Source organism: Anas platyrhynchos, chromosome 2, assembly GCF_047663525.1.
Source record: "Anas platyrhynchos isolate ZD024472 breed Pekin duck chromosome 2, IASCAAS_PekinDuck_T2T, whole genome shotgun sequence".
NCBI classification, from domain to species: Eukaryota; Metazoa; Chordata; class Aves; order Anseriformes; family Anatidae; genus Anas; species Anas platyrhynchos.
Genome location: NC_092588.1, coordinates 98259561 through 98277751, shown reverse-complemented (window position 1 = coordinate 98277751; position 18191 = coordinate 98259561). Strand labels below are relative to the sequence as shown.

The 18191-nt window shown below is 42.1% G+C and overlaps 1 protein-coding gene across 1 annotated transcript; it reads left to right on the top strand.

The window, feature by feature from the left end:
- Positions 1–515: 515 nt before the first annotated feature.
- On the top strand, positions 516–17885 carry FKBP9 (FKBP prolyl isomerase 9). Its single transcript, XM_027451403.3, has 10 exons — positions 516–880; positions 4325–4470; positions 4662–4851; positions 5552–5697; positions 6836–7025; positions 9198–9343; positions 10626–10812; positions 12700–12845; positions 14415–14578; positions 16249–17885. Exons 1-10 carry the CDS (start codon positions 624–626, stop codon positions 16429–16431), a joined length of 1755 nt encoding a protein of 584 aa, XP_027307204.1. The 5' UTR covers positions 516–623; the 3' UTR covers positions 16432–17885.
- Positions 17886–18191: the final 306 nt, after the last annotated feature.

Sequence of the window (18191 nt, the reverse complement as noted above, 5' to 3'; positions counted from 1 at the left end):
GGGGCGACCTTATTGCGCTCTACAACCACCTGAAAGGAAGCTGTGGGGAGCTGGGGGTCGGCCTCTTCTCACATGTAACTAGTGATAGGACAAGAGGGAATGGCCTCAAGTGGCACCAGGAGAGGTTCAGGTTGGGAATGAAGAGACATTTCTGTCAGAAAGAGCAGTCAGGCACTGGGACGGGTTGCCCAGGGAGGTGGTGGCATCACCATCCCTGGGGGTGTTCAAGGAGAGGTTGGACGTGGTGCTTGGGGACATGGTTTAGCGGGTGACACTGGTGGTAGAGGTGCGGTTGGACCAGACGGTCCTGGCGGTCCTTCCCACCCTTCCCACTCCGACACGCCTTGAGGCGCGGGGCTCTCTCCGCCATTCCCCGCGCCGCCACGTCGCACCGGGGCCACCGTCCCCGCAGCGTGGCCGCCCCTCGGCTGCTCCTCCCCCGCCGCTGGTGGGAGCATTGTGGGGGAAAGGGGCCGGCAGCATCCACGTCTGCGAGGAGGAGGAGGAGGAGGAGGAGGAGGAGGAGGCGGAGGCGGAGAAGGCGGAGGAGGAAGAGCGGAGCCTTCCCCTGGCGGCCGTGTGCGCGCTGTGCCTCGCTTCCCCCCCACCCCTCGCCGCCCTCCATGGCGGGGCCGGTGGCGCGGCGGGGCCCGGGCTGCGGCTCGCTGCTGCTGCTGCTGCCGGCGCTGCTGGTGAGCTGGGCGGCCTGCCAGGCTCCGCCGGTGCCCGGCGTCGCCGCCGAGCCGCCCTGGGACGGGGCCGATGTCAGCGTCGAGCGGCGCTTCGTGCCCGAGCGCTGCCCGCGGGCGGTGCGGCGGGGGGACTTCGTGCGCTACCACTACCTGGGCGCCTTCCCCGACGGCACCCGCTTCGACTCCAGGTGCGAGGGGCGCCGGGGACGGGACGGAGGGGGATGGGGACGGGGACAAGCGAGGCAGGTGTCCGAGGGGCGGCTGGGGCCGGAGAGACGGGCCCGAGCCACCAGGCAGCGGGGTGGGGAGCCCCGGAGGTCGCCACCGTGGTGGTGTCGAAGCTTGTTGCTGCTGGAGGGAAGGAGACCGCCGGGGGGTCCGGGCAGGATGGAGAACAGGAGACTGCGTCCCGACACCGAGACACTGAGCCCAGCGCTGTTCTGCCTCGTGCCTTTTGCTGCGTCCCGTCACGGAGCCACTGCATGCAGTGATACCTGCCCGCTTCCTACTGCCACGTCCCGTCACTGAACGCCTTCGTGCAGCACCATCCTGCCCCTTTCCTGCTGCTACGTCCTGTCATGGAGCTGCCCGCTTCCTTCCACGCCTCCCCTGTGGCCTTTTGAGGCTCAAACCTACCACAGTGCAACAAACGAGGAGTCTTTACCCGAAATGAAAGAGTCCTTCAGCAGTTCTTACTGAGGAGTAGTTGTCTATGTTGCCTGTAAATGAGCGTGACCCGTCTGCAGTGGAATGTCCTGCCCCCTTCCTCCTGTTATTTTGGGGTCAGGAAGCCCAAACAGTGGGATCGGGAGATTGTGAGGGATGCTGGCACCGCTCACTGCTTGTTTGTTTTCTTGTTCGCTGCCACTGATCAAAGTGTTGCTTGTGAAGGGAAAGCAAACCAGATTTTCCGTAATCCTGATAATCTTTCATGCACTGCAAGGGAAATCTCCAGCCTTAGGGAAATAGCTGTCCACAGAGTAAAGTCAGTGCTTCCCTTTGGGCTGGCCCAGCTGCGGCGTGCTGGTAGCACCACTTCAGCAGCACAGCTCCACACCAAGAGCAGGGCACCGTGGCTGGTGGCTCCGCTGGCGTTGGTGCTGTCCCAGGGAAGAAGCCCGGTAAGGACTCCTTGGCAGCCCACAGTCTTGGAAAATCAGCCTTGGGTGCAGAACGGAGGAGGCAGAAAGGCAGTGTGCTTGCTGCTCATTTAAAAAATATGTGACAGTCTGGAAACCGGCCCCGTGTGCAGAAATGTGTTTCTGATTTGTACAAGCGCGCACTGAGCTGCCCTCACTGGTGTGCTGATTTGTGCCAGCAAAGTTCTGCGCTGGGGCAGGACACCTGATGGGGCTTGGGTTTAATTCTGCACCCCTGGTAATTAGGCTGTGAATTATTTGGGTAGGGAATGGGCTGTGCAGAGCTGTACGTTTGTCACTTCGGGTCCTCTAAATGTCAGTGCTGCCAACTAGATGATAACAATGGCAGTCCAATCTAACCTGAGTACTTGCATGGTCATCTTCGTTTCAAAAGGCTGTAAAAATCAGCTGTGGCCATATTGTAATTTTTTTCCTAGATGGCAGCTCATGTTGACAGATATTTTTGTTATTCAGTACCTGCGGGACTCTTTTTTTGGACTGATGACAGTGGTCTGTCGTTTTAGGAGCTACTGGAAAATTTGGAGTTCTTGTGTTCTGGAGGTCAACTGAAGGAATCTTTTGGAATGTTTGTCTTAAATTCTTTATCACTTACAGCATACAAGTTAAAGATGTTCAATTTATACCTGAAATCAGCCTATTAGAAAACCCATACCAGTTGTATTTGTTACTTGCTTTTTAAGTTTATGAAGGTGCTTCCCAGCATCAATGTAGTCGAACACTGCTGTGAAACTGGCCTTGAAAATACTTCAGATGTTGAAGTGAGGGCAGGTTTACTCTGTTTCTTCTTCGACTGCTGAGTGTTCTTGAGGCTTAAACTTTCCTTTCTCTACAGGTAGTTCCAAGCAGAAAGTAGTAATGCTGCTCTTCTTGTTAATGGGCTGCTTACAAAGTCTTACTGATCACAACTGTTTCATGTAATTAACTAACGTCCTTCTTCATTAATTTCTTTTTATCAGTGTGTATTTTTTTATTTCCATAGCCACAAAATCATTTGAATTTCGAAGTCTGAATCTAATTGCCTATGCATCTGCTGTTAATGTGGTAAATTCTGCTAATAGGAACAAACTGTGCTCAGCTTTAAGGAATCTGCAAAGTCAGTTGGTCAAAGCCTCAGGGTCCATTCACTTCTTTGTTCAGTTCTATGCTTAGCATCAACAATTTTTAAAATTTTAGGTTTATTTTTAGAAAAAAAAAAAGAGTACTTTTTTGTTTTATGATCATCCCAGATGTAGTGCCAAGCTTTGTCAATTGCTACAAAATTCCACTTTTGAGGGTTTTGTAGAATGTTATTAATCTTAACATCTTGATTATGTTTTTATATGCACAGCAGAATTTTTCAGGAGCTTATTTAAATATTTTCCATCCTTGCCTGGGGGCGGGAATACTGGTGCAACAGAAAGCGACTGCTGTATATAGAGGGTTGGCTATTTTAAGGAAAATGTTTGCCAGAAGAAAATCATGGAGCAAACAGAGAGATCCCTCAGTGAAATATTTGAGGGATTTGGAGGCTCTGGGACTGTTAGGAGGCTCAGTGTATTGTGGAAGTGATGTGCACAGTCTTGGAAGTAAAGTTTGACATCATTTCCCTAGTGGTATCTAGCCACTGGCTGCTTTCCAGAGTGTTTCAGCAGGCAGAGGCAGAAGCCTTTTTTTTTTTTTTTTTCTTCAATGTTGCCTTTTATCAGAAAAAAGTCCTTTACATTGTAACAAGAATTTGAGAAAGTGGAAGAAGTGAAAGCTTAGAAATAGGCAGCTTCTGAAATGCATCCTGACTTATGTTTATACATTTTTTTGGGCAATGAGTAGCAACAGTAACTCAGGTACAGCAGAGTGGGGTCATTGTGTGGCTTGAGGCAGTCAGAGGAACCGCTTAAGCCAACGCTGGTGTTATGTTGTGCTAGCACTGCTGCTTTCAGTGCTCTGTGGAAAACTTTCATTAGCATTTACAAATGGTTTATTTTACCTTTCAAATGGGTTATCGCAGTAGAAGATTGTTCGATTGGATATGCTGGTTTTTGATCTGGCAAACCTGCTGTTTAAAGCACGCCTCTATTTTTTGGTGTTTAGTTAAGTCTTAGTGAAATGAGAGCTGGGAACGTAGAGGAGAAAGTAGTTAACCAGTTGGCAAATCTCACAGCTGTGACTCACAAAGGCACCTTTTCCTTTTCCTCTTCTTGCATAAATTAAGCGTAAATTAACCGCGTGTAGTTAAGGGCTGTGGGTGTCTGCAGGATGGATCCCTGTTGCACACCACTAGATCACATTTTGGGTATATGGTGGGCAGTGGACCGGAGGAGGGCTGGCTTGGAGTTTCAGAAACACTTGGATTCAACCATTCCCCTGGCAGCTGCCTTTGGATAGAGTTATGCTAACAGGGCAGGGAGGAGATGGAGTACAGTTAAGCTCTCAATAGCAGAAGCCATAAATCAATAAATGAGCCACTAACCTTTCTGCTTGCTTCTCCCTCCTTAGCTATGACAGGGGATCCACATTCAACGTGTTTGTGGGGAAAGGCCAGCTCATTGCTGGGATGGACAAAGCCCTGGTTGGCATGTGCGTGAACGAGCGGCGATTTGTGAAAATTCCCCCCAAGCTCGCCTATGGGAACGAAGGCGTGTGTAAGTACAGCACCAGGCACCTGAATAGCTCCTTGTGTGGGTGACTGGTGGACATACAGAGGGTTATAAACACAAAAAGCATGGAGTCGTATCCCGTGGATTGCTTTAGGGAATGCACAGATTAGTTCACTTCTTGCTGATGTCCGATAGAGCAAAGGAAGCAAACTCCCTTGTGTTGTTTTGCTTTTCAGCTGGTGTGATACCCCCCAATGCCGTGCTCCATTTCGATGTGCTTCTGATCGATCTGTGGAATTCGGAGGACGAAGTGCAGGTTCAGACTTACTTCAAACCCGAGAAGTGCACTCGGACAGTGCAGGTGTCTGACTTCGTGCGATACCATTACAATGGGACATTCTTAGATGGGACCCTCTTTGATTCGAGGTGCGCAGCTGGGCTGTGTGTGTGCTTGCCTATTTTAGCAGGTGTCTGATTCACCTGAATCTGTCTTTTCCTCTCCCCTCTACAGTTATGGCAATTAGTGCTAATTGACCAGAAACAGACAATTTTCAGAGGAAATTAAAGCTAGCATCATATAAAAATCAGTAATTTATTCAGACATTATGAGACAGCAGTACTGACTCAAACCAATAAGTTATTTCTAGGTGGGTATTAGCAGCCCAGGTCTATTTTTTTAGTAGTATTTCATTCCCTGTATTTGTATTACTGTCTATAATTAGTCAGCTAATAGTTTTTGTAACCACTGCAGCGCAGCTATTCAATTCAGATACAAGCTTTATAAATTAAGCGGGCAGAGTTCTTAGAGATATTGAGCTATTAACACTTTAATATTGAGATATTAAGTTTATAGCCTGTGTATTTCATTGAAGTTCTGTGGAAAATAATGCTTTAATAACAGCTGCCATTATGTTTGTGAGTGATGTTATCAAAACCCCTGTAAGGTTCCTGAAATAGCTAAGCACTCTGGAAAATGCTACTCAGCAAGACCTTGGCAAATCAATGAACCTGTATGTTGGGAGCAGCAAGTTGTGACATCTTGTGCATAGTATGTGACTTTTGAGGATTATTGTTGTTCCTGCCTACGGCTTTACATTGCTTTTTTTGCTTGTTTTTTTGTTTTTAGCCATAATCGGATGAGAACTTACGATACTTATGTGGGAATTGGATGGCTGATTCCTGGTATGGACCAGGGTCTCTTGGGAATGTGTGTGGGAGAGAAGCGCATCATCACGATACCACCTTTCCTGGCATATGGAGAAGAAGGAGATGGTAAAAGTTACTCCTTTTTTATCCAGTACATACAAATTCTAAAATAAACCTGACCCTTGTGTATTTTAAATTCTTGGGCAACATTACTGCCAATTTCAGACAAATGGACCAAGAGAGGAAAGAGATGTTAAAACTACTGGAAAGAGAGGTTAAAAATGTATTATGGATGGGATGTGACTGATCATAAAATACCTTTTTTAAAATAATATGAGCACTAAGTTGCTTAGTTGACATATTGTTGATAAAAATAAAATGTAGTTTCATTCAGAGAGTATCACCTGTGGTTAATAATGTCTCCAAAAAGTGGAAGTCACGTGACTGTATAATTCTTCCAGTGACTGCCATGGAGACCTGAAAACTTACATATAAAATTTAATTCTACTTTTGTTCCTTTTTTTGCAAAGAATGCCCCAGTAATGGCTACAAGATGGGTTAGTAGTCATATGAGACTGCCTTCAGGTCTCATATAGAGGTTCCCATGTTAAATGAGGGGGTAGTTACGTATAGTTTGGAATTCTTCCTTGCTTAAATTCTTGCTCTGCTCTAATGTTTAAGGATGTCTTGATTATGTATGAAGTTTCACATCCCTTCATTACCATTTATTGTGATAAATCCACAAGGCTTTGTTACCTACAGAGGTGTTTGTTTTAAAAATTTGACAAGTTCTTGAGCTCATTGGTTCTCAGACAAAGCAATCCATATGATAATTTGTGTGTCAATGGAGAAGTATTTCTTCACTAAGGTATTTAATTTACTCTTCTTCAGCTTCTATCATGTGATCTCTGGTTTTGGACAGGATAGGAGAGCAGATATACAACATTTGTATACTGATGGATGTTTTATGTACTTTAATGAATGTGTTGGTAGACTAAACCTTGCGGCTCAGGTGGACCTGGTGTACATTGACTAAGGTGGGCATTACTGAAGAGGCTTGTTTTTGATGAGGTAATGGCATCACAATAGGCACAGAATGAAATAATTGAATGGGAGAATTAAATGACAAACCCACACATAAAATAACTGACTAGAAAGAGATTACACTAATTTGTTTTTCTTTTAGTTTGTTCAGCAAAAATGTTTAAGCTTTTTTTTAGAACATGGTCTGTTGTAACCAGTTTCTGCTCTGACACTCTTGTAGGTAAGGAGATCCCTGGCCAAGCTTCACTAGTCTTTGATGTGGTTTTGCTAGATCTCCATAATCCCAAGGACGGTATTACTATTGAGAACCAGCAGGTACCTGAATCTTGTGAGCGGAGAAGCCAAACAGGAGACTTCCTCCGATACCATTACAATGGCACACTTTTGGATGGCACGTTGTTTGATTCCAGGTAAACAAACTGTTCAGTACTGCAGATGCCATTTCTAGTTTGTCTTGTCTGTCTGGTTCATAATATACCTAAATATAATTCTTTGCTACTCCTTCTTTGTGAGTGGAGCTGGCGTCTTCTCTTAATAAAAAATTTACAAATCTTTTCAATACGGGAAGGAAGACAAAGGCCTATTTTGTTTTTTGACAGTGTCAGAGTCGCCATCTAGGGGTCATGATCCACCCGATGAAGCTGTCTATGCTTTAGACGTGTGCTTGAATAGTCTTTGCCCCGTTGTTTATCTGCCAAATAGGTGAAACTACTGAAGGGACAGAACATAAATACGATACCCATTTTACATCCTGAGAATTGTGGGTCACAATTCAGCAACAGGGTTTCTGTGATAAAGGAAGAAGGTTCACTGTCACTTCATATTCAAAGTGCTCTTGTACATTAGCGCCATGTGCAGAATTATATGAGGAATAATGCCATTGTAGCTTTCTGACATTTTTTTTTTTTGCTTTTCAGTGAGAAATACTTTACTACACCTGCTTTCAGAAAAGCTGTTATGAGTAGCTAACAAGAATTGGAAATGAGACACTGTAAAATGTTTTGCAAACTAAACTCAAAGCAGATTGTTTCATACTTCTACAACTGCTTGAAGGTCAGGATCAGCTTGCAAACATCAGCTGAGTAGTATGCCATGTGTAAAACTTTCTGTGAGGAGGAGTCAGGGGATTGTATCTCAAATAATTGAACTGAGATGCAGAAAGGTTCACGGTCAACCTTGATCTCCCCATTCAGTTGCCCGGCTTCGTGGGAGGGTAGAAAGCAGGAGGCCAGCCATCAGTGCAGATCTTAACTTACAGCTTATAAAAAATGTAAGTGAAGCACTTCTGGCTTATCCACAGTGCACCTGGCCAGAATGTTTCTGTTTTTGAGAAGCAAATGGATGTTGTCTTTTCTGTTGTGATTAAAAAATTCTTGAAAGTGACACGGTTGTATTTATATTAGGGTTGTTGTCAGTAAATAGTAATAAATGCTTTGTGGACAGTAGCCTCTTCATCATCCTAAAGAGCTGACGGTTGTTATGAGGTTTATTCCTTAGAGTGTCATGTCCCGGCTTCCTGCAGAATTTCCAAGAAAGGCCCGTGTCTAACAAGCCTGTGAAGAAACAGAGCAGCTAACAGTAGTTATTGAAAGCCTTGGAGCTGACCAAGAAAAAAAATATGTCACTACTACAGGGAGCATGCCAAAAGCACAGCTAATGGCTGGGGTCAAGAGCTCTAATAATCTTTTCTTTCATTTCTTTCTCTGCAATATTCAGCTGCAGAACAGATCCTGGGAAGCTCAGCCAGGGCTGTCTGGACTTAGACCAGTTCAGCAAGCCTCTGAATTAACTAAGGTTCAGTGCTGGTGTCATTCATTCCAAGAGCTACCTTGTAAAGATGAATTAAAACCTTTCTGCCTTCCTTTCTTTGTGCTGTACCTTCATGTAACATGCCTTGAAGAAAGGCAGAAGGCAGACACATCTTTCTAATAAACGTCATCTGTTGTTGTAGGCTTGTTTTATTCTTACCATAGGTGTTGAAGCAGATCCTTCAACCAACGTTTTAAATGATTGACATAGTTAAGAAGGGAGGGATACTGTTGATACTGGTTTGTAGTCATGACTCATTTTAATGATCTGCATCCCAGTAGAGCTTATTTATCCCACCTCCAGCTTGTAGCAGTTCAGCTACATAGCTGTGGTTGCAAAATGAGATAGGCGTCTCACAAAAATTAACCTAAACTATATCTAGGTGATAAGCACTTACTAAAATAGAGCTAGGGCAGGGGAAAATTTAAAGGAGAAAACTGATTTTGTCAGCTGCTTAAACTCAACAGAAATCATGCTGTAATAAAGTGCAGAAATAGGTGATATTGTTTTGTCAGTATGAAGCAGAAATGCATTTGCAAACAAGCTGTTCCCTAGCCAGGGTCCAGAATTGGTTGGTAAATGATGCATATGCATCATGGACTGATGAAACGTGGTGGCCTAGATTCATCGAACATGGTGATTGCATTGTGTCTCTCTGGTGACAGTTAATGACCATGTGCTTGACCTTAACTGGTTTAGGAATTGTGTTGCAAGATTGCAAAATTCTGTACTTTCTGGAGCACCACTGCTAAAAAGAAAATATTTTTCCACAGCTACTCGCGAAATCGTACATATGACACCTATGTCGGGAAGGGTTACGTGATCGCTGGGATGGATGAAGGTTTGCTAGGTGTGTGCACTGGTGAGAAGAGAAGAATAATAATTCCTCCTCATCTTGGGTATGGAGAAGAAGGAAGAGGTGAGGTTGACTTTTCATTCAAGACTCCCGCAATTAATGATGTTTCCTTTGCTGTTCAGTGCAGTTGTATGTAGTTAAAATACATAATGTATTTGTTCCACTTTTCTGGCATTTGAAAGGCCTATGAATTAGTTCATTATTTTGTGGGCACACAACTAACAGGATTATACCCAGAATGTGCAAAATTATTTTAATTAGCTAATAGGCAAGACAATAGGACTGCAGGACAGTTTCTCATGTAATTGGTGACCTGAAATCATTTGGATAATTAGTATTTCAGGCAGACTGGTACTTGACCTGAAATCATTTGGATAATCAGTGTTGCAGACGGACTGGTACTTGGATGCCAGGAACTCTGCGGTGTGGCATTCCTTCCTGTGTGTCTTAACAAGTGCTGTACGCTAAAGGAATTCATTGCGTTAAGTTTTCTTCCCCGTTCCTTCCACAGCCACAGGTTTTGTGGACTCCTAAGCCGCCTCTGTAAACAGTGGATGCATGTAACAGCAAAGTGTCTGTGTATGTATAACATACAATTAAAATTCCTTTGGGAAGACTCATTAATACCTAAAAAGATTGCAATGAGTGGTTGAAATACGATAACACTTCTAGCCAATCACAGTTTTGTGGCTGGTGTTTCCAAAGGTACCTCCGGGGTTGTTATTTGGAAAAAGTGACTTAGAAGAGAAGCCTCTCTTCTGTGGATGCAAATTCTGTGCTGTTGATTTGGGAATTAAGACTTCTCTACCAACAAAACCCATTGCTGTATTTGGATGTGTCTGGCATTGCTGGTAATGCAATTGCACATTATCCTGGGAAGTGGGGGGAAGAAGTTGCTTGCTATCAGGACATATTAGGAACATGTAACTTTTAATACACAATGGCATTCCTTGAAGCATGAGAAGAGCTAAAGAATTCTGACAATCAATAATGAATTGGTACATGAAACAAAAGCCAGTCATTTAGGGTGGTCACAGGAAATACATGCTTATTGCTTCATTTCTGCCTAATTCTCCAATTCAGAATAATGGAATTTTTTCCTCCACTATGGAACTGAGTGCATGTTCAATGCTTTTCCACTAGTTCTCTGTCCTACACTGGATGCAGCTTGCAGCAGTTCCATATAGCAGAGATGTAGTCCTTTAGTTCTGAAAAAGAAGAGCAAGATGATTCAGTAGAGGACATAGTGGGAATTTGTATTCCTACTGGGTACAGTATGTGGTCATCGTAAGCCCTTTTGGGTACCATTTCTTTTTCTGCTTGTCCTAATTTGCTTCCTGTTTAGGAAAGATTCCAGGATCTGCAGTGCTGGTCTTTGACATACACGTGGTTGACTTCCACAACCCCTCAGACTCGGTCAGCATTACTGTCAACTACAAACCTTCCAACTGCACCGTGTTGAGTAAGAAAGGAGATTACCTGAAGTATCACTACAACGCTTCACTCCTGGATGGTACTTTGCTAGACTCAACGTAAGTCTGTTATGTGTTAAAGAAAATGCCCCCTGCAGCTGTGAAGGCAGAATGAATAGCATGCAAAGCAGGCTGGAAGAGAATAAAAAAATTTTAATTAAAAAACAGAGCATTTATTTAGAATGTGATTTTCTTTTTATGTCTGTCTGTCTGTCTGTCTAAGATGTGTAGTAGGAAGAGGAAAAGAAAGACCGCTTCTCTTAGAGAGAGAACCAGAAACAAAGAGGTTGTAGGAATGTGTTGGAAAAGAACATAAACACTACAAGCAGAGTGATGAAACAGGTTGTCTGTGTGGCATTTTGTTCAAATGGGCTAATTCAGGAATCTGGGCAGTCATAACAGACCGACACACAGGGCTCTGTGAATGAACTAGGTATGTTCAGTTTCATGGGTAGGATTTACAGCCTGCTGATGCAGTGCATCTGAGGGAGGTCTGAGAGGCACTCAGTGTGGTCTTGCTAAAGCCAGCTTGAGTGCGTTGTACAGTTAGTGGTCGCCATCAGGTCTGTCCCACACATGGGCGCTGATTTCCCTGTCCTGTCCTGTTGCAATAAGTGGCAGCATGGAGAAATCATCAGGTTGATTATGCCTGTGATGATAATGTTCCTCTTCCTCCTTCCTGTTGACAGTAGGTTTATGAGGAAGTCAGAGACTGCTCTGGTCTGTCTCATTTCCAACTAAAGCAAGTCCACAGCACTGATTGCTGCAGCTACAAGAATACTTTTGCTAGCTTGTTTTTCTGCTTTCATATTTTGCATAGCATTAGTCATCAAAATAATATTTTATTTATGGAATGGCAGTTGGAGAAAGCTATTTTTAAACAGGTTATAATTAATATAGGAAGCAGCTAGATTTTCACAGTGCACACAATAGCTTGCAGAACTGAAAAGCTGGCTTACGTTGAAGCACATGATGTTATGCTGTAGTCAGGTATGTATACAAGTAATGCGTTCAGCTTCAAAACACCTTTTATATGGCAGAAATGCTCAATTCTCATTTTGTAGAAGGAACCAAGGGATACTGAGGCTGTCTTATGGAAAGCAGTTTAGAGAGCACCAAAGATAATGAATCCTGTACGTCTAATTTTAAGGCTGGTCTCCTATCCACTGAATTGTTTTCTTTGCAAATAATACTCTGTTGTACAGGCACGTCCAGCAGTGGTACAGCCAAGCCAAATAACCAAAGACAGGAGGCTGACAGAATAAAAGGTCCTGCTGTTGTGGTGCATACCACATACTGAGTCTTAACATAGCACTGTTCTTTTAGAGTCACAAATATGCTTAACTTCTGGGTTTTTAACTTTTGATAATTTATAATTTTAGAAATGAGCTACCAGCAGCAAGGTATCATTCAAAAAATATCATGGTTAAGTAGCAGTGATATTCTTATTCTTCCCAGCTGTCGTGATAATTCACTCATCATAGTGAATGATTAACATTAAAGGAATGGTTGATCCATGTGAATGCATACAAATCCTCATAGGTTTGTAGTTCTGGGACATCTGGAGTTTTTAGATCTGCTAAAAATCCCAACTTGGTTGAGTTGAAAATACTTGAAATGCAAAAGCTCTTGTTTAGACATAAATTTATTTGGGGATTTAATTGGCAGGATTAATGATTCTAAGTGGATTTCATCCAACTAACGTATAATTAATACAAGATGACTTGTCAACAGTAGGGACACTTCTGTTTGGTGTTGTCTGTATCCTGCTACCTTGAGAACAACTTCAGGTAACTGCTTGGTAGAACATTGGGAATGAAATTGATTCTGGTTGATTCTGGGCAATGACAGAACGCTAACTAGAACTGCTACTTATGTGGTAATTTTGAGCAACAGAAACTCTCTGTAGTATGTTGAGTTTGTTTTGTTTTTTTTTTCCTCTTTCAGACACAGTCTAGGCAAGACCTACAATATAGTCCTGGGATCTGGACAGGTGGTGGTGGGGATGGACATGGGCCTTCAAGATATGTGTGTCGGAGAACGACGCACCGTCATTATTCCACCTCACCTTGGTTATGGGGAAGATGGAGTGGGTAAGTAAGTTCAGGAACCTGCTGCACATCCACTTAGCATCTCTGGAGCAGCTGACGTGCATGTATGCAGGTTGTGTTATTTGCTGTGCATTAGAATATAAGGCGAGGATCTCTTATCTGATTGAATATTATTTTTAGAGCTTGTTCATTTCATTATTTTAGACAGTCCTCCCATTCTGCAGTGCAATGAACATACTGTCTGTGTTGCATTTTAAGTCATATTACTGCTGTGGCCAGTGTAAAGACTTACCCAGTACAAAAGGGAACACATGCCCCAGTGATGCCATGTTGTCAAAGTGGAAAGCTCCAGGCACTCTGGTGTTGCAGAGGGATGTAAACACTGTTCTTGATAGTAGGGAATAAGGTGCTCACTCGTGGACACACAGTATGTTATGCAGGAAACAAAACTGAATGGAACGGTTCAGCACTAATGTGTTGGAAAATTCAGGGAACACTCAAAATTTATAAACTACATTTTTCTGTTTACCAGTGCAGTTGAAACCCCAGCAATAGTACATTCAAGACAGCTTGGGAATCCCTGTTTCAGAGCGTTGAAGCTTATCAATTTTTAATGACAAGGGTAACAGTAATTAAAAAGAACAATATAAAAGTGACAAGAACTTTCATATCCCAGTATATATGGTTGTTGTCGGCCTTCTGAGTTAAAGACTGGAGGGGAAGGAGTCTATCGTGAGATCACCAAAATCAATAAGCTCTGGTTTAATATGGAAATGGTTGCATAAGTTGTAAGCTTCAATACCCCCAGAGCAGTTTGTATTTGACAAAGACTGTCAGACATCACACATCAAATGTAATGGAGAATTAATTTGTGAAAAGAGATACAAAGCAATTTCACTTGTACCTGGTTTCCAAAATAATTATGAAGAAAAATTATGAGCATTAGGAATATGCAGCATTTTACACCGTTGTACAAAAACACATGATTATAAATAATAAATTGAAAATCATCATAAAATGGGAAAAAACATTATGTTAAAAAAAACATGAATATACCAGTGATAGGTATTTGGGATCATGCAACTTCCAGTTGATATCCATGGTGTGAAACATTACATGATTGTTATTGGTTTGGTATATACACACAAATCTGAAGGCTGATTGTTTCTTTGCTGCTGGACAGAAGTTAGAGGTGACCTCTATTCAACTTTTTCAAGTATAAATTAAACTCCTTCTGTGGTTTCATTGAAGTAATATACCCAGCAGTTACAATACCGCTGAGTCTATCAGTACCCCCCTGGATATACAGTGTATTGTCAAGATAAAGGAAAATTAATTAATTCACACAGTTTTTGCTTTACAAGTAAAAAAAAAAAAAAAAGATGCAGTTTTATTATGAACTCTTCCTTTATGTTATGTTCACCTCTGCTGAAGGGAACAGAAAGGTTTGGTGGGCTTGGAATCATAGGGCCTGGGGATCATAGTACAGAAACAGCCATTGGAGCTGGAAGAGAAATATTATTTTGGACTTAAAGAAAATGTACTCTTCAGTGTAAGAAAGGATAAATACCATAGAATCATAGAATTTCTCTTTGCCGTTTTTTGTGACAGAAGGAGAAGTGCCTGGTAGTGCCGTGTTAGTTTTTGATATTGAACTGCTGGAGCTGGTGTCTGGCTTGCCTGAAGGATACATGTTTGTATGGAACGGTGAAGTGTCTCCCAATCTGTTTGAAGAAATAGACCAGAATCACGATGGAGAGGTTCTTTTAGAGGAGGTAAGCTAAGTGAAAACACTTCCAGTGGTTTTCTCCTTATTGCCATCACCAAGGTAGTCAGGTATTGAAGAATTCAGTCTGTCTTTGCTTTGCTTTACTTGCTTGTCTTTTTTCACATGTTGGTGGTTGTCAAGGTAACAGGAAGCCAGAGTCTGTTAAAATACATTTAATTAGCATTAGAGAGAGAAGTGGAAAGAAAAAAATACAAGAATGGCCATACTACTTAAGAGTATGTTTACTGTTGTGGTCTCCTGCTGTGGTCAACAGCAGATCTGCAGGGAACAGGTGTAAGAGGCAAAGTTAGTGTTCAGTGATCCTTCACTGCATCAGCCTTCACAGGGTCTGCTGGTGGGAGGTTTATGGTGTATCCAGGAGCTTCCTGTCCCCTTGTGGAACCTCCACAGGTGGATTGTGTGCTGTGTGAACGAGTCCTTCCCCCTCCTTGCTTGTACCACAAGTCTCTGGTGTAAGAATGCCACCGGGTGCCCTAATGGAAACTCACTTCCCTTTGCCACACCACCTTGCATTATATAAATATCTGTGAAGTTTTCCTCTGTGTTTTCTCTTAACTGAGGAAGTCTCTCTCTATATATATTTAATTTTACTTTTTATTATTCTCTTCAGTCTTTGTCGCATTTCTGTCTTTATGTTTTGTGTCCTTCCCTGTTGGAGCATGCAGCACTCGTGGCGCAGGCTGTGACCTGTGAAATAGCATGAGATGACTTTTCAGTATTTTAACAGACTGATGGGGTTAAATTTCTCCTCTTCCTGGCATTCTCTTCCACCTTTTTATTTTCCTTCTTTCTCCATCTTCTCTCCCTTGTGTTTATTTCCATTTCTGCCTTTGCAGCGGAGAAAAGAGTTTATCAGTCCAGAGAACAAATGATGTGGGTTGTTGATATCCGTATAGCTAGTGAGGAGGGGAAGGAGGAGCCAGGGTGATGGGAGAGGGCGCTTGGCCTAAAAAGTGTAAACGAATGTGAAAAATGTCTCTCATTGCTGAAGCTTATTTAAGAAGTAGCACCGTAGATTACAGCAGTTGGAAGAACTGTGTTTGATTGTGGGCTTTCTGTTTCTGGTAAGCCATCAGCATGACTTCTGTCAGACATAGTCTAATCACCTTGAGTAACATCATCATATGTATCAGGAAAAGGATTTTTAGGGAAAACTAACCTTGCAATCTGGCAACCTTTTCATCCCTCGTCCCCCCATCAAAGTTATGGGAATTGAATGAAAGGCATAATGCCTGAAGCTACTTTAGCAAGTCTGATGGCATACTGATGCTTCCAGTCACATTCCTGTGTTTCATTTTTTTTTCTTGTGTGTTACTTCTTCTAAGACGCAGGTAGCGGCCTGTATTATGATGTGAACTTCTTGTATCAGCATGCAGAATTACCCTCTCTCTTTCCATATACATCTGATCCTAAGTCACTCAACTTATCTTCCCTAAATAATGAAAAAAATACCACCCTAAATTACGAGAAATCAATTTTCTTATTATGGGTCCAGAACCCACTGGAATAAATGAGGAACTTCCTGTTGAGCTCCACATAGTGTGATTTAACCTCATGTGTCTGTGCTAATTAGCCTAAATTAAGTTGTAAGAATTCTCTCTTCAGTTCTAAATGTCTGTTGTGTTGTGAGCTGATTTCTCCTCCTTTCCCTTGCAGTTTTCAGAATACATTCAAGCTCAAGTTGATTCTGGCAAAGGAAAACTAGCTCCTGGTTTTGATTTTGAAAAGATCGTTAAAAATATGTTTACCAATCAGGACCGGGATGGAAATGGTAAAGTTACTGCTGAAGAATTCAAGTTGAAAGACCAGGAGGCCAAAGAGGAACATGATGAACTGTAAAGCTATGAAGAGCAAAGAGCACTGAGCTGACCTACTCCTAGGATGCGTGTACTGGAAAGGGTTTAAGCAAGCATGTTTTTGAAAGGTTAGCACTCAGCCTGTGTGTGCCCATGCACATACGCTGGGTAGACTATTAAAACAGGAAGAGATTTTCAGTTGGAATTGTCAGGTGTATTTAAAAATAAAAAGCAGTGGTAAGTGCCTTAAGACAGGAAGCATGAACTGGTAGAGAGTGTACTGCCAGACACGGCATCATGAAGCATGTGGTCTGTTTTTGTACTGAAGTTCAGAAGTCATCATTGAACACTACGCAGTCACTTGGATGGGTGGCAGGGAGAAAACTACAGAGTGCTTTTAAAAGAGTTTTAAGAAACCTTCTGTATCTGAAGTATTTCTGCAGCAGAACAAACCAGAAAATATCACCCATGAAAATAACCTGTCAAAATTGTCAGCAGTTGATCCCAATTCCTTTCAGAAGGCATGAGCACTCTTTCCAGTAATGGAAATTTTTGAGGAATATTTGCCAGCAGGAACCCTTGATTTACAAATAGCAGAATGTGTAAATAATAGCCATGCCATTGCAAAATTACCATAAGCTGTAAATTAAACAGGCCTGGAATTGTAACCATGTATGCGTTGGGTTTTTACTTTATGAAATGAGTTTGCTACCATCTGTATATATTCAATTAGTAACCTTGACTCTTGCTGGCCTGTTAAAATAGTGTTTTTTTAGATCAGTGATTCCCAAACCTTTATAGTTGCTACCTTATTTATAGTTTTCTTAGACTTTACATATTAATATTACAGGGTCCAAATACTGTCATAAATACTGGATACAATTGATTTTGCGTTGGGCTTCTGTCTCCTATTTTGGGAATTGTTAGACTAAGGAGCTACTTAGAGCTTATGCAGCAAAGCAGTCTGGCATGGTGAACAAACAAAAAGACAGTGATAAAATCAAGAAGCAGACCCAGCTGTTTACACCTGCGAATGTTCTGGCATATCCCTCAATACAAAATGAGTCCTGGGAGTGCTGTTTAGATTACGTGAACTCTTGATAAAATCACCCATTAAATCTATAAATGTAGCAAGCTGTTTAATAGAAAAATATGCTAAATAGACATGTTTCCGGAAAGCTGTATGTTCCCCCCTCAGTACACTACATGTAAAGAGCACAAATACGCATAGAGCAATACTGTCAAAGACAAGTAGAAAGGGAGTTGTGTTTCCTTATATGCTTTGTGTCTAGTTTCTTGCTTTCCTTCATCTGTACATGTGGGTTGTAAACTCCCTGAGATGCTCTTTAAAAACTGATACTTCAGTTGAGTGAAAACATTTTGTACTGGATTTTAATACAGTTGTTATAGAAAATGCAGAAAACTATTTTTTGGGTTTGATACCATTAAATGTTGGATAACTGATCTTTTTGTTAAATAAAATGTTGATCAATTACATTTTCTTCTTGGCATTTTGATGGGTGGGAAACAGTAGAAGCATATACCCTTCATGCAGCATTTTTCTTGTGCACACAAGTCCTTTTATGTTCAAATCGCTATTAACCTTTGAGAAAAAAATAAAACATTTTAAATTAAGATTATTTGATTCAAAACAATTGAAAATAATAAATCACAAGAAGAGTTTGGTTTTGTGCTTCACACAAGTGAAGTTAAATCAGTTCTTCATCCTTACAGGGACTTCCCTAAATTAACCAACCTGTACTGCCAGCATCACTTTTGAGAGCTGGGCAGGTGATCTTTCTC